Here is a 15,607-nt window from a genome sequence, read left to right as displayed (position 1 = left end):
CTGATGGTAGTACGGTCAAACAGTTTACCTATCTCGGCTGCACCATTTCATCAGATGCAAGGATCGACAACGACATAGACAACAGACTCGCCAAGGCAAATAGCGCCTTTGGAAGACTACACAAAAGAGTCTGGAAAAACAACCAACTGAAAAACCTCACAAAGATAAGCGTATACAGAGCCGTTGTCATACCCACACTCCTGTTCGGCTCCGAATCATGGGTCCTCTACCGGCATCACCTACGGCTCCTAGAACGCTTCCACCAGCGTTGTCTCCACTCCATCCTCAACATTCATTGGAGCGACTTCATCCCTAACATCAAAGTACTCGAGATGGCAGAGGCCGACAGCATCGAGTCCACAGTGCTGAAGATCCAGCTGCGCTGGGTGGGTCACGTCTCCAGAATGGAGGACCATCGCCTTCCCAAGATCGTGTTATATGGCGAGCTCTCCACTGGCCACCGTGACAGAGGTGCACCAAAGAAGAGGTACAAGGACTGCCTAAAGAAATCTCTTGGTGCCTGCCACATTGACCACCGCCAGTGGGCTGATCTCGCCTCAAACCATGCATCTTGGCGCCTCACAGTTTGGCGGGCAGCAACCTCCTTTGAAGAAGACCGCAGAGCCCACCTCACTGACAAAAGACAAAGGAGGAAAAACCCAACACCCAACCCCAACCCACCAATTTTCCCCTGCAACCGCTGCAACCGTGTCTGCCTGTCCCGCATCGGACTTGTCAGCCACAATCGAGCCTGCAGCTGACGTGGACTTTTACCCCCTCCATAAATCTTCGTCCGTGAAGCCAAGCCAAAGAAGAAAGAAGAAGTACGTTAAATATACCGTGTGATGGATGGTAGGGATCCTTAATAATTCTTTGAGCCCTATTTAAGCAACGTTCAGGTGAATATCATCAATAGATGAAAGGAAGATCCCAATGATCATTTCTGTAGTTTTAATGATTTTCTGTATTGACTTCCGGTCCAATGCTCTGCAGCTACCATTACCACATAATGATGCAGGCTCACCTCAATACTGCTCCTGGAAAATGCTGTCAAAAGTGAAAAGTGAGAACACAAATACATTTTAAGCTGTAGAGATGGAAGTATGAATGTATCTTCATCAAGGCTGATCTATCTGTAGAAGTGCAAATGGAGGGAGATAATTCAGAGCAGTACAAAAAATAAATACTGCTGCTGGTCAAGATGCAGAGCCATACAGTGGCTGGAAATCTGAAAATAAGGAGTCAGCTGGAAATATTTGTTGTTAGAAATCAACAATTTAGTTTAGATATGCTGTTCAATTGTAACTTACATTCCTAGGTCTCATTCCACATCTCATAAGGCAGGTCAAAATCACTACTGTATTTTCTTTTTACTTTAATTAAAATTCTTAAGTTCAACTGAGAATTGCAATATGAAGGATATTTTATACCTTAATTGTTTTCATGTTAATTGATGGCCCTACTTTTCACAATCTTCTATTTTGTTTAAATTAACAAAATTCTTTGAATTGTAATTCACTAGAATTCTCATTGTAAAAGTAAAGGTTCCATTATTGTCCTGTAATACTACATTTAGAATGTAACAAACATCAAATTCTTTAATTTATCTACTGTAAGGAAGATAGAGTCACCACTTTGTCAAGCACCCCTCACAGAAATGAGGCCCCAGCGAGGAACGAACTCGCAACCCCTGGTTTGTTCGTTATGCAGCCCTTGCTTCTATCTGCAAAATTACTTGAAGACAGCGAATGCTATTTATTGCTGTACCATGAAAGACATTATATGCTGTCAGGGTGAATAAAATAAAACCACTCAATTGCTCTACTTGGCACTTCTGAAAATTTGTAAAAGTTAATGGTCATTGAAAAGCTAACAACTTAAAAATGGAATGTATTTAAGAATAAGCCAATTTCCAACTAGTTTGTAACTTAATGTATATTTCTTCAATATACTAATAGATGTTGAGATCTTCAATGTGCTGAAATGATCTTTTGATTGAGAATGATGCATTCAAATGTAATTCAATAATTAGCTTATAAAAAAAGAGTACACTTACTTTCAAATCAATTATATCCTGAAAAATACATGAGCAGTCACTTAACCTCCTAGCACAAATTTGGAAGCCATAGCTTAGAAATTCATTTTCGCAACTCCAGAAAGGATTTTACAAAGTTAAAACTGACATGCAATTTTAACCAATTTTACACACATTTCTGTATATTTTAATGCCAGTTATGAACATCATACACCATGAGCTTTGTTTTGTCTTCGTGTATGCCTTTTCTCCAGCATCCAGTATACCCCAACTACATCAGTAGTAAAATTCATCACCATGCTGGTCTGAAAATGACAGGGGCTATTCACTCACACACATAAAAGAAAATCACATTTCACCAATAATGAAGGCTCAAATGGAATGTTTTTTAAAAGGCCAATCACAATAAATTTGCATTCATTGTCAGATAGCCGGACATGACTCTCCACACTCATAATTCTACACATTGGTCACATTGCATATTGAGCTTTCTTTGCATTTTCAAACATTTTGCTGCACCCAAATCTGGCGTACAATGGCATCTTGTCTACATCTTACACACTGTTCCATGGATAATGTGGTGATGCAAAATAAAAATTTCCCATAAACTCTCACTGTCCACATTTGAAGTTCAGAAGTATTCTAGACTGCGTCTATTAATATATACTACTTCTCTTTCTTTGTTAATGATTTCTCTAATAATCAGCAACCCAGTGAAGTGAAATTATTGCAACATTCAACTACTGTATTAGTAGAAATTTTAGCACTGAAATGCTATCAGTTCTTGTGTGACAGAATATAGGTATGTTTTTGGGACATAAATTGGGGCAGGGTTTGTTACTGTAGGTCATAACAAACACTTTAAAACAGATCTTATTTAAAATAATGGAGCTCTGCTAATACTAGACATGGCGGGGCCTCAAAGCCTTTGCAAAAGCTTTGGAAAGTGCTCAAGAGACTTCACTAATGGATTGCTGTTTACAAAAAGGCAACAGATAGAAGAGCTTGTCAGAGTGCCTTCTGTCTGGATTGGAACTTGCTGTTCTAAGAGGGCCATGAGGTTTTCAAGCAGAGAGAGACAGAGATCAGTTCTACAGTCAACCAGCAGCAACTTGAACAGGACAAGCTGGCAAGCTGGTGGACAACCCCATTTTGGAAGATGAGTTGTGAGTGCTTGGTTCAGTCTGGTCAAAGCCCTTGTGGTTCATGTAAGAGGAGAGGACTGGCTGTCTAATGTTTCACTTGAAATAGGAGAAACAAAAGGGCACTCTGTGGAGACCTGAAAGAAAAAGGTTATCATCTGGAGAACCCTGAGGGGGCAAGTTTCATCAGCAAGACACTGAAGAGGCTAATGGAAGTAAATCAATTGTGGGTGTCCTGGAACAACATATGTCTCTCTGAAAACAAGAACCTTCTTGAGTGTTAACTATTTACCTTTCAAGCACCAAAGCCTGGGGAACTTTAAAAATATTAAATTCTGTGCACAGTTTAAGAATTTCCTGCAACCAGTGAACTTGGAGGAATGAGAAGTGAGATTGGACTGTGAACCAAATAACTTTTCTGAACTTACACACACACATTACATACACGTGCGTTTTGAATTAGAAGGGGGTCAAGTTAGGTTTGTTAAGTCAATAGTGATAAGTTAACGTGTGATTCTGTTTTCATGTTTAAAGATAATTAAAAGCAACTTTTGTTTAAGTAACCATTTGTCTTGGTGAATATTTATTGCTGCTGGGTTTTGGGGTCCTCTAGGCTTGTAACACTTGTAAGTTACAAAGTCATTCTCACCCCATTATTGATGTTAATCTTGGATACGAAAATGAACGTATAGGCACAGGCTCAAAGATCCATGTGTCAGTATCACTTCTTTCATAAGCCCCTTTTACACTGAAATTAACTGCCTTTTAACTGCTTCCACTACCTATATAAATGCCACAAATTTGGGATGGGGGGGTTATTTTCATCCCATGTCTGAAACTACCAAGGTAGATAGTATCAGAGCCAATGCATTTGACTACGGCTTCTGTCTAAAAGGGTTCACAAAGGACGTTGGAGCTGTAATGTTATATCACACAGGTTGCTGGCGCTATAGGTCCCGTCTCCTTTTGTTCTGGGATGCTGGCTTGCTTATGTAAAAGGTCGCAATGACCCAGCGTTTCTTGATTCAGTGCGAACGACCCGAGCAGCCTTTAAAGATGGGCTATTCACATGCCAATTAAGTGGGGGTTCTATATAAAAAAGGCCTATAGTTTACTGGTAGTTATTCAGAAACATTTGATTCTTTTTACAAAGCAATTCCATTTCAACAAGCATATTACTTTGCAATGATATTTAATCGTGCTTTATAGAAATACAGTGAAATCCATGGTATCTGGCACCTATTGGGATTGGTAGATGCAGGATTTGTGTATTTTCTAGTTGGTTGAACAAACACAATGCCTAACAAATAACTGCATTAAGAATAATCAGTTTAAAAGACATAAATACTATACACATTAAACAAACTTTATTTGTATGTATATATAAACCTTAAAGCATTTTATTTTATTTTCAGTCGCATTCTTTGAAAATATTTAACAGTCGCTGCATCTGCAGGTTCCTCCCCCTCTGTGGAGCTGCCAAAAAGATGATCAATATAGTTAATTAACCACCCCTCCCACAAATTTACAGATAAAGCTGCTGACTGTACTCAAGAAAAAGATACGCATACAAAAGAAAAAAGTATACACAAAGAAATATACACAAAATGTGCAAATACAGAAAAAAATATATTCAGTCATAAATAATGTGCAAAGTAAGAGTTGTTAAATGAATTTGTGATTGAGTCGTTATTTAGGAGCCTGATGGATGAAGGGTAGCAACTATTTTTGAACCTGGTAGTATGAGTCTTGTGGCACCTATATGATGACAATAATGAGAACAGAGCAAATCCTGGGAGGTGTGAATCCTTGATGATTGCTGCAGCTCTCTGACTGCAGATTTTCTCGTTGTTTTGCCTGTGATGTACTGTGTCCACTAAATTTCGCGGAGCTTTACCCTTAGGGGTTTTGGTACCTGCTTGCCAGGCAGCCTGTCAGCACACTTTCCACCTAACATCTATAGAAATTTGCCAAGATTTCTGACATCATACAAAACCCCCTCAAACTCCTGAGGAAGTAAAGACATTTAGTATGTTGGATCCAGGAAAGCTCCTCTGTGATAATGACTTCCAGGAATTTAAATTTTCCCATTCTCTCCACCAATGATCACTGGATCATACACCTCTGGTTTTCCCTTCCTAAATTTGACAATCAGCTCCTTGCTTTTGGTGAGGGGCTGATTGTTAGTACACCATTCAGTCAAGTTTTCAATCTCTTTCCTGTATGCTGACTCCTAGCCCCTTTTTTATACAACCCCCTACTGTGGTATCATCAGTAAATTTGTAAATGGTGTTGTTGTACCGAACAACACAGTCATTAGTGTAAAGCGAGTGGAGCAGGGGGCTAATTATGTAGACCTATGGTGCTCCGGTTCTGATGGAGATTGTGGAGGAGATAATTGTGTCAATTCACACTCATGGGGGCTTGGAGGTGAGGAAATCCAGGGTCCAAGTGCACTGTAGGGTATTGAGGCCCAGGTCTTGGAGTTTGCTGATAGTTTTTGAGGGGATGACAGTATTGAATGCCAAATTTAGTCAAGAAAGAGCATCATGCTGTATGTATCTTTGATGTCCAGGGGTTCCAGTGTTTTCACAGTAGTAGTGAGATGACATCTGCCATAGATCTGTTGCTGTGTTAGGCAAATTGGAATGAATCAATATCACTGCTCAGGCAGAAACTGATGTTCAACGCCAGCCGCTTAAAATATCTAATCAATATGATGTGCCACTGGTCGTAGGTTACCACTCTCTTTCTGGGCTCTGATACGATTGACACCTGTTTGAAACACCTGTCAGATTGAGATGTTGAAGATATCCATGAAAATACTGGCTGGTTGGTCAGCATAGGTTTTTAGTACTCAAACGGGTACTCAGTCCAGACTGGATGCTTTCCATGCATGCACTCTCCTGAAGGCAGCCCAAATGTTGCCATTGGATACTAACAGTAGAGATTCATCAGGGGATGTGAGGATGCACAGGGGTTCTTCCTTTTTCTGTTGGTCAAATCGGGCGCAAAAGCATTGAGCTCATCTGGGAGTGAAGTGTCTCCTATTGCACAGGATTTGATTTTTTAGTAGGTAATGTCATCTTGAGGCGAGGTCCCCAATATACCACTGGAAACAATTTTCCTTCCTCTCTTATATATCACTTTCATAATTTTATGTTTTTCTGTAAAATTCTCTCTCATTTTTGCACCTAATTTAACTTCTGCCATTTCTTTCAATACCCTGGGATTCATTCTATCAGGACCTTTTACCCATAGTTTGGTCAGAACTACCTGTTTGGTGATGATGATTGTATTGAGGTCCTAACGTCCCATCACATCTTTAACGCCACTCTTTGTCATGTTAAACATGTCTTCCACTGTGAAGACTGACACAAAACAATCATTCAAGGCCTCACCCATTACACAATGTAAATTCTCATCTTCAGTCATCCTTTCCTGTTCTATATAATTATATAAACATTTACTCTCTATTTTTATATTTTTCATAATCTACCTTTCCTTTATTTTCCTTTCTGCTCAATAACTGATTCTTTGTTTAGAAAAGATTGCCTAATCTTTTAGGTTCCCACTACTCTTGGCGACATTGTAAGCATGAGCATTTAATTTGATGCCTTCCTATATTTTCTTAATTATCCAAGGCGTACTCACTCCACCCTTACTTGCCTTATTTTTAACTGAAATGTACTTTTGTTGAGTACTGTGCTAAAATCTACATGAAAGCCTTCCTCAGCCCGTTAAGGTGTTTGTAAGTAAAATCCTGCAACCATGGAAGTCTGTATGCAGGATGGTGGCATCTATACTCAGCAGCGGCTATGAGGGGTTGCAGACTCCAGGGAGCAGTGGACAAGTGCAGAGCTCCAGAAATGGGGAAAACACTGCCCATTGAGAGGGAGAAGCAGAGGAGACTGCCCTACAGGACAGATACCACAGGAGCAGACCATTAAGGGGCTCAGTGGCTGAAGGACCCTACAGGACAGTGACCATGGCAGTGGCGAGCGAGGGCCTCAGTGGCTGAGGAACCCTCACAGGCTCCTGGGAACCAGGTATTGGAGCTGGGATTCAAGGGTGCTGATGGCAAGAAGGACTCCCAAAGGTCCTTGGGCGCTGAAAGCCTCCTAATTGTGTCGGAGGGTGGATCTGTAGCTCTGATTGCCAATGGATTGAACAGGAGTCTTTGCGGCTGCGGAATTGAACGCCAATCGGCATTTAAAATGGCAAATGTGAAAGCAACATCTGCTCAATGCCAGCATCAGATGATGTCATTCTCACGGCAGGGATTGTTGGCCTTGGTACAATCCCCAGCGTCTGCAGAAGCTGGTGTTGAGATCAGGCAAGGGTGAAATGAGCAATTTCATTGCAGGCACTTCCTATTAAAAGTAGAACAGACAAATGCCAGGGATAAACCCTTGCAAGTGTGAAAGTGTTCAGTGTCCCAGTTAGGAGTGGTCTAGTGTGAAAGGCCAAACCCCCATTCCCATCCCTGGACACTGAACAGCCGATTTACTGGGAGGCAAATCCATACACACTCAGTGAGTCTGAAGGGAGTCTTGCTTCTCTTTCTCTCCTACAGTACAGGGTGCTGGACAAAACTAATGTCGATTCTTTGTCTACCTTGCGGCAGGAAAAAGGCAAGTTTGTGTAATAGTAAATGTTTTGTATTGTCATATACTAATAATCTTGAATCCCATTATAGTTTCCCTTATTTAGGCATAATATGTAGGTTTTTCGATCATACTATTCTTCCCACCATCTGTATAAGAAATTCAGTCATATGGTGATAACTCTTTTTGAGGTAGTCCCTCACTACAAGGTCACTATTTTACCTGACTCATTGCACAGGACCAGATCAAAGATGGCTTGTTCCCTTGTAGGTTATTCCCTGTAACACCATAATGTTATTATTTGATGGCCTATAGACAACTCCAAGCAGTGATTGTTTTTCCTCTTACTATTCCTAACCTCTGCACAGATGGATTCAACATTCTCCTCCTTTCATCTTCATCTCCTTCTTACTTCTATCATCTTCCATTATTACTTTGATCTCTTACTTAAGTCAAGTTTATTGTCATCTGATTATACAAGTACAACCTGACGAAACAGCGTTCTCCAGTCGGTGCAAAACATGCAGACACATCACCAGAAATAACACGCATACAGACAACCAATACATATACACAAGTATTTTGTCTATACAGATAAATAAATACATTTTGTTTTGTACAAATGGAGAATTGCAGATGGTTTTAAAGCATTCTCACTGTCCGTGGGAAGAAGCTGTTCCTCAGCCTGGTGATGCTGGCTCTCATACTCCTGTATCTCTATCCTGATGGAAGCAGCTGGAGAGTGCTGTGTACAGGGTGAAAGGGGTCCTCAATGATTTTGCGCGCCCTCATCAGACAATGATCCTGGTTAATTAAAATCATACCCCACTTCTCTTGCCTTCCTGCCTATCCTTTTGAATTACCTGATACCATTGGATATTTAAGACTCCATCATCTCCATTCTGCAACTATGATTCTGTAATAGCCAGTAAATCATTTGACTTTGTGCTGAGTTGCGCTACAAGTTCTTTGACCTTGTTTTGCAGTGCTCCATCTTATTGCCTGTTCCTAATTAGATTCCTCTCTTTCCTTGGTGCAAAACATTGTACCAGAGCACTTAATACAATACCTTAGTACAAGTTGGGAGAGGTAAAGAACATAACAGCTCAGAACTAGCGATCTATGTGCTGTAAGCGATTTATAACACTGAATTACATTCTACTTATGATGGCAATAATGTTGTTATCTAGTTGAATGGATAAACCATTGAGCTAAGTTATTCAATTGCTGAAGAATTAAGTTTATGGGGATTAGGCAAACAAATAATGAGTCAAAGATCACTTCAGTCATCTCAGGGAATGGTGAAGCATGTGTGGGGGGACCTTATGAGCTAGTGAGTCAGAATGGCGGCATGGTTAGTGCAATGCTGTTACAGCACCAGCCATCGGGGTTTAAATCTGGTGCTGTTTTTAAGGAGTTTGTACCTTTTCCCCGTGTCTGTGTGAGTTTCCTCCAGGAGCTCCGGTTTCCTCCCACCATTCAGAAGTACCGTGATTGTAAGTTAGTTAGATGTAATTGGGCAGCACGGGCTGCATGTTTAATTTTTTTAAAAATAAGGGACACTGTTATTTCCATCTGATATGCACTTCTACTAGCTCAGACACTATTACTCTGACTACAGGAAAAGATAATTTAGAGCTGGAACCTCCATGTGATTAATCATTGTGTGCAAGTAACTTGCACCCAAGATAGGGTGAAAAGACAATCTGATTAGTAGTAAACTTCTTGTGCATTCCTCTTGTGCTTTGTTAGTGGGATGGAGAATCATTAAAATACCCATTCTTCTGCATTAGAATGATTATTTAGAGGATTCATTTAGTTGAATTTCTGTTTAATTGTGATGCCAAGGATATTTATGGTGATGGATTTAAAGATAGTATTTGATTTAATTGCTAGTAAAGTTCTTCCTTGAAGAACAAGCATAGGAGGATTAGGAATAACCTTAGAAAAATGTAAAATTATTATAGGAAGGATGTGAAAACTTTCGAGAAGTTGCAGAGAAGATTTATGAGGGCATTTCCTGAATTTGACGATATATCTGATGAAGAAAGTTACTCTTTGGATAGTTGCAACGTAAGATGTGTTTTAATAGTGGTGTATAAAAGCTCTTCAGTGCTTGACGTCCTGTTTTGCGGAAACTGCCAAAATGTTTGGCCTGGAAGTCAGCCTGAAGAAAACTGAGGTCCTCCATCAGCCAGCTCCCCACCATGACCACCAGCCCCCCCACATCTCTATCGGGTACACTGAACTCAAAACGGTCAACCAGTTTACCTATCTCGCCTGCACCATTTCATCGGATGCAAGGATCGACAACGAGATAGACAACAGACTTGCCAAGGCAAATAGCACCTTTGGAAGACTACACAAAAGAGTCAGGAAAAACAACCAACTGAAAAACCTCACAGAGATTAGCGTATACAGAGCCGTTGTCATACCCACACTCCTGTTCGGTTCCGAATCATGGGTCCTTTACCGGCATCACCTACGGCTCCTAGAACATTTCCACCAGCGTTGTCTCCGCTGCATCCTCAACATTCATTGGAGCGACTTCATCTCCAACATCGAAGTACTCGAGATGGCAGAGGCCGACAGCATCAAATCCACGCTGCTGAAGATCAAACTGCGCTGGGTAGGTCACGTCTCCAGAATGGAGGACCATCGCCTTCCCAAGATCGTGTTATATGGCGAGCTCTCCCCTGGCCACCGAGACAGAGGTGCACCAAAGAAGAGGTACAAGGACTGCCTAAAGAAATCTCTTGGTGCCTGCCACATTGACCACCGCCAGTGGGCTGATATCACTTCAAACCGTGCATCTTGGCGCCTCACAGTTCGGCGGGCAGCAACCTCCTTTGAAGAAGACCGCAGAGCCCACCTCACTGTCAAAAGACAAAGGAGGAAAAACCCAACACCCAACCCCAACCAACCAATTTTCCCTTGCAACCGCTGCAACCGTGTCTGCCTGTCCCGCATCGGACTTGTCAGCCACAGACGAGACTGCAGCTGACGTGGACTTTACCCCTCCATAAATCTTCGTCCGTGAAGCCAAGCCAAAGAAGAAAGATAAAATAGATAGGGTGGAGAGGCAGCACATTTATCCCAGGGTGGCAATGGCCAATAAGAGAAGTCATCTGTTGAAGGTGAGTGGAAGAAAGTTTAGGGGAGATGTCAGATGTAGTATTTTTCTATATACAGTGAGGCTCAGGCCCGAAGCAACGGCAATATTATCTTTGTCTCTTTAGGTGTTGAATAGACTGGTTTGAGTTTCTCCATCATTTTTGGAGTGCTTATTACAATTGCAGCATCTTCACCCTATCAGTACATGTCTGCATACAGAAAGACCATGATGTGAGCAGTTAGTTGGTGATTTATCCTTGTGTGACAAAAGTGCCCTTACCTTTTTATTCAGGCTGCTGCCTGCTTTCTGCTCATACCTTTACAAAGGACGCAGGCCTGGAATGTTGGGTATGTACCTTGTCATGTTGCATGACCTGCTGAATTTCTCAAGTACTTTTGTGTACAGCACTATAATCACAGCATCTGCAGACACTCTTGTTTAAGTGCATAATCTCTGTATCCTTTGTGAAAGTTGAGATAAGGTAAAGGGATCTCAGCTTCTCTGAAACTGCATTGTACAATAATAGCAAATAATGAAAGACATGAGGTTGCTGATTCTTAGATTTTATGGATCCAGCACCACTATCTCAAGCACTTTTGGCTGAACTCAATTCATGTACTTTTCATTTTGTTTTTAACATTGATAAAAGAAAATGAGATGATTTACAGAATCTAGTGAAAGAAATGCTTCATGGATTAATAAGCTTTTGATTAGTAAACATAAATAAATGACATATTCTGAATACGAGTATATTTTTAAAAATCTGATACATCTTCATTTCAAAGAATGTACATAGAATGTGCATTGGCAAGCTCCAAACTGTGATGTACTGATCTAGTTTCTGCTGTTATTCACTGTTCCTTCATTTAAATGTTTCTGTTGTCATTTTCCACAACTATGCCTTCCTTTGTTTGTTATTGCTCAGTTGTATCTTTCATAATCCTTCTCCATATTAATTCTTGGCTTCCCATTTGTTCCTTTTCTCATCTTCATTCCATACATTAATTTAATACTTACTGGATAATGAATTATGCAGATCTCTGTGTCTTACTTTCCATTGTGTTCAAGTTGTGTCCCAGTCCAACTCATATTGTGTGTTTTGAGAATTATTTTCACTCTTTGCTCATAGGCATACAATATATTCCTTTTCGTGCATTTATCTCTTGTAAAACAGCGTAACATTTTGGGCCACTGAGAAGATGAATTTTAATGCTTTTGTTCAATAATTTTGCAAAAATAGTAATCATGATATTTGCGCAAAATTGTACCTGGCACTTGCGTAAACATTACATGTTTGATCGTGGAGGATATTTACCATAAAGAACATAGATGATGCCAATTTTTGCCATGCTCAACAAAGGAGTAGATTTTTACAGCCCTATGACTTTGGAAATAAATGTGGAAACACCTGCATGGTTTCCATGCATCCTTATGGATAAGTATTTTATGTGGCACCTTGTCAGATGCCTGCTGGAAATCCATGTATACAACATCCACCCTTTTCCCTCTATCCACTGCACTTGTTATATCTTCAAAGAACTCCAGTAAATTTGTTAACAGGACCCGTCCTTCTTGAATCAGTACTGTGTTTGCCTGATGGAACAATTTCTATCCAGATGTCTTGGTATTTCTCCCTCAATGATAGCTTCAAGCATTTCCCTACTATAGATGTTAAGCTAACATAAATTATTTTATTTTGTGTTGATAGTTGTGCATTAAACACAACCATGTCAGGGAAATTTGTGACCATTGAAAGTTTCCCTCAAATTTAGTTCATACCAACCGATGTTCCAAAAACATTGGATGTGAATGCAAATTAATATTTTCACAATGTAGAAAAGTAATAATGTTTGATGGTAACATAAAACTTAGCTTTGCTAATAATAGCTTGCAAAAGCTGTTTTTTTTTTAAAACAACCATATATTCTTTTTCTGTGACTTATTCAAGTGCAAATAACATTTCTAACAATCTGCTATATATATATATATATACTTTGATTATATTTTCCAGATGGGAAATGCAAGCTTCTTCAACTCTTGAAGCCAAAGAAAAGGAAATGATAGACCACCTGCAAAAGATGTACTTTTGTGAGGACAAAGAAATATAGTATGGCAAAAACATTAATTAAAAATGTGGTTCAATTTAGTTGTTTTCATCAACTGTTTTTAAAAAAAAAAATTATACAGAAGATAAAACATTAGAAAACATGGAAATATATTTAAAATTAAACAAACTATATTCTGAGTAAGTTAGTGTTTAATGCCTGTAACAAAAAAGCTTGCAATATGGTTAAATTGGATATAAATTGTATTTCTGAAGAAATTAGTGAGATTTGTGGACGTGGTGAGTAATGCATTATTTACCTCTTGCCCTGAGGCTTCAGAAGTTTATCTGGAAATGTCAGGTAGCTGACATTTAGACTTAGCCTGCAAAGAAGGACAGATCAGTCTCAATTCTGCTCCAAATAAACTAATGGCTCTTGTTTGAAAAGGAATACTGTGAATGTTGTGTTTGTGTAGGTTCTTGTATGTAATAAATCACTGTTAAAACTTGCTTCAAAGTAGCTTGATGAAAGTTTCTAAAAATAAACTAGAGATCTTATAAAGCATTATCTGCAGTACTTCTGTGATGTGATCATTAAATTACAGTAAAAGTTCTCTTTTAGAGTCCTGGCATAATTACAGGTGACTGACAACTGTTGATAAATATGTGAACATCATGTGAGAGATGGGAATGCTTGAATTTATGTTGAAAATCAGTATTCAACCTGCAAAATTGACCTTAGGGTTTTCTCTCTTTAAACCTACATCCAACCTCCACTTGGAGTTCTTTCTCACAGCCTACTGATAATATTCCATCTTATTCCAATAAAGCTGACTAGATCAATTGCATCTCAGTTTTCTATAAGCACTTCTTTGGGCAATTGATAATTCAGTTAGTATTAATCTAAGCTATTGGTTGTTATTTTTTTGTAGCTTCTCATGTTTAAGGCAAGATTAATAAGGAGCTTAAGAGGGCACACAGGTAAGCCCCAAAATTACAACTGGATACTGGGTTAGGATAAATCAGGAAATACATCTTCCAACAGTATACTTCCGATTAACTGAAAACCAAACAACCAGAATTCCAAATATCCAAAAGTTTTTTTTTCGCGTGTGATATGATGTCACAATTTTTTTTTAAAGTTCAGAAAGAAAGCAGAGAAGGAAGTCAGTTGCAAATGGAACTAAACAGGAAATAACTGAATTTCATACGGGTCTGGTGGAAATGGGCGAGAAAACCAAAATGGATTTAGCTAAGGAGAGAGCAGTGTTTAAGAGCTCCCTTAATTTTTATTCTGAAATTTTATTTTGATAATATTGTTTCTAAGATTTCATCTTCTATTTGGAATGGTAAGGGGGCCAGCTTGAGTAAGCTTCAGAGAAACTGAAGATAGATGATGGTATGTCCTTATCATATTTGAGATTTTACTATGAGTAGTTAATATTTGCTTTTTTTTTGGATTTATTACTTTGATAAATTTAATCATCCAATCTGGATAGATTTGGATTTGAAATCTATCCAAAATTATCCCTTAGCTTCTTTTTTTAGGACCAACATTACCTTTCAGACTATCTAAGATCCGTAAGTATATTTCCAATCCAATTATTAAAGATTCAATATGTATTTGGTTTCAATTTCATAGGTTTTTGGACTAAAATTTTTTGTCTTGGCTTCACTTTGGTTATACTTGTGATAGATACAATACTGATGTGGCGTCATTGACTCATAAGTTTTGATCATGTCCCATGTTAGAAAAAATTTTGGAAAGATATATTGATTATTCAATTACAACCTAACCCCTTAACTGCTCTTTTTTTTGAATGTAGGTTGTTTACCTACTTCTGCACATTGAGTAACAGCTTTTTCAACACTATTAGCTCAGTCCAAGAATCCGCCCTGCTCCAGCTCCCTCAACAGCCCTTAAGGCTAGAGCTGGATGAGGTCCTCACCCGGGAAGAGACATATAAGGCAATTGAACACTGAAAAGTGGCAAAGCAGCAGGTATGGATGGAACCCCCCCAGAGGTCTGGAAGGCTGGCGGCAAAACTCTGCATGCCAAACTGCATGAGTTTTTCAAGCTCTGCTGGGACCAAGGAAAGCTGCCTCAGGACCTTCGTGATGCCATCATCATCACCCTGTACAAAAACAAAGGCGAGAAATCAGACTGCTCAAACTACAGGGGAATCACGCTGCTCTCCATTGCAGGCAAAATCTTCGCTAGGATTCTCCTAAATAGAATAATACCTCTTTCTTTCTTTTCTTTGGCTTGGCTTCGCGGACGAAGATTTATGGAGGGGGTAAAATGTCCACGTCAGCTGCAGGCTCGTTTGTGGCTGACAAGTCCGATGCGGGACAGGCAGACACGGTTGCAGCGGTTGCAGGGGAAAATTGGTCGGTTGGGGTTGGGTGTTGGGTTTTTCCTCCTTTGCCTTTTAATGTTGCCGAAAATGTTCTCCCAGAATCACAGTGTGGCTTTCGCGCAAACAGAGGAACTACTGACATGGTCTTTGCCCTCAGACAGCTCCAAGAAAAGTGCAGAGAACAAAACAAAGGACTCTACATCACCTTTGTTGACCTCACCAAAGCCTTCGACACCGTGAGTAGGAAAGGGCTTTGGCAAATACTAGAGTGCCTCGGATGCCCCCCAAAGTTCCTCAACATGGT

The 15,607-nt window shown here is 39.7% G+C and overlaps 1 protein-coding gene across 7 annotated transcripts in view; it reads left to right on the top strand.

Moving 5' to 3' along the window:
* Nucleotides 1-13,836, top strand: part of kiaa0825 (KIAA0825 ortholog) — a 313,741-nt gene extending 299,905 nt beyond the window's left edge. For 2 of the 7 annotated variants that reach the window (XM_069891206.1, XM_069891301.1), the window contains exon 21: nucleotides 12,911-13,835. In XM_069891206.1, coding sequence (XP_069747307.1) covers nucleotides 12,911-12,960 — 50 coding nt within the window. In that variant the 3' untranslated portion in view covers nucleotides 12,961-13,835. Of the gene's footprint in view, nucleotides 1-12,910 lie in introns of all 7 variants that reach the window. The other 5 variants (XM_069891196.1, XM_069891273.1, XM_069891264.1 and 2 more) reach the window with 5 other exon arrangements.
* Nucleotides 13,837-15,607: the final 1,771 nt, after the last annotated feature.

Source organism: Narcine bancroftii, chromosome 1 (genome assembly GCF_036971445.1).
Source record: "Narcine bancroftii isolate sNarBan1 chromosome 1, sNarBan1.hap1, whole genome shotgun sequence".
Lineage (NCBI taxonomy): Eukaryota > Metazoa > Chordata > Chondrichthyes > Torpediniformes > Narcinidae > Narcine > Narcine bancroftii.
Note: the sequence above shows the minus strand (reverse complement) of the source record. Positions and strands in the feature narration are given on the sequence as shown.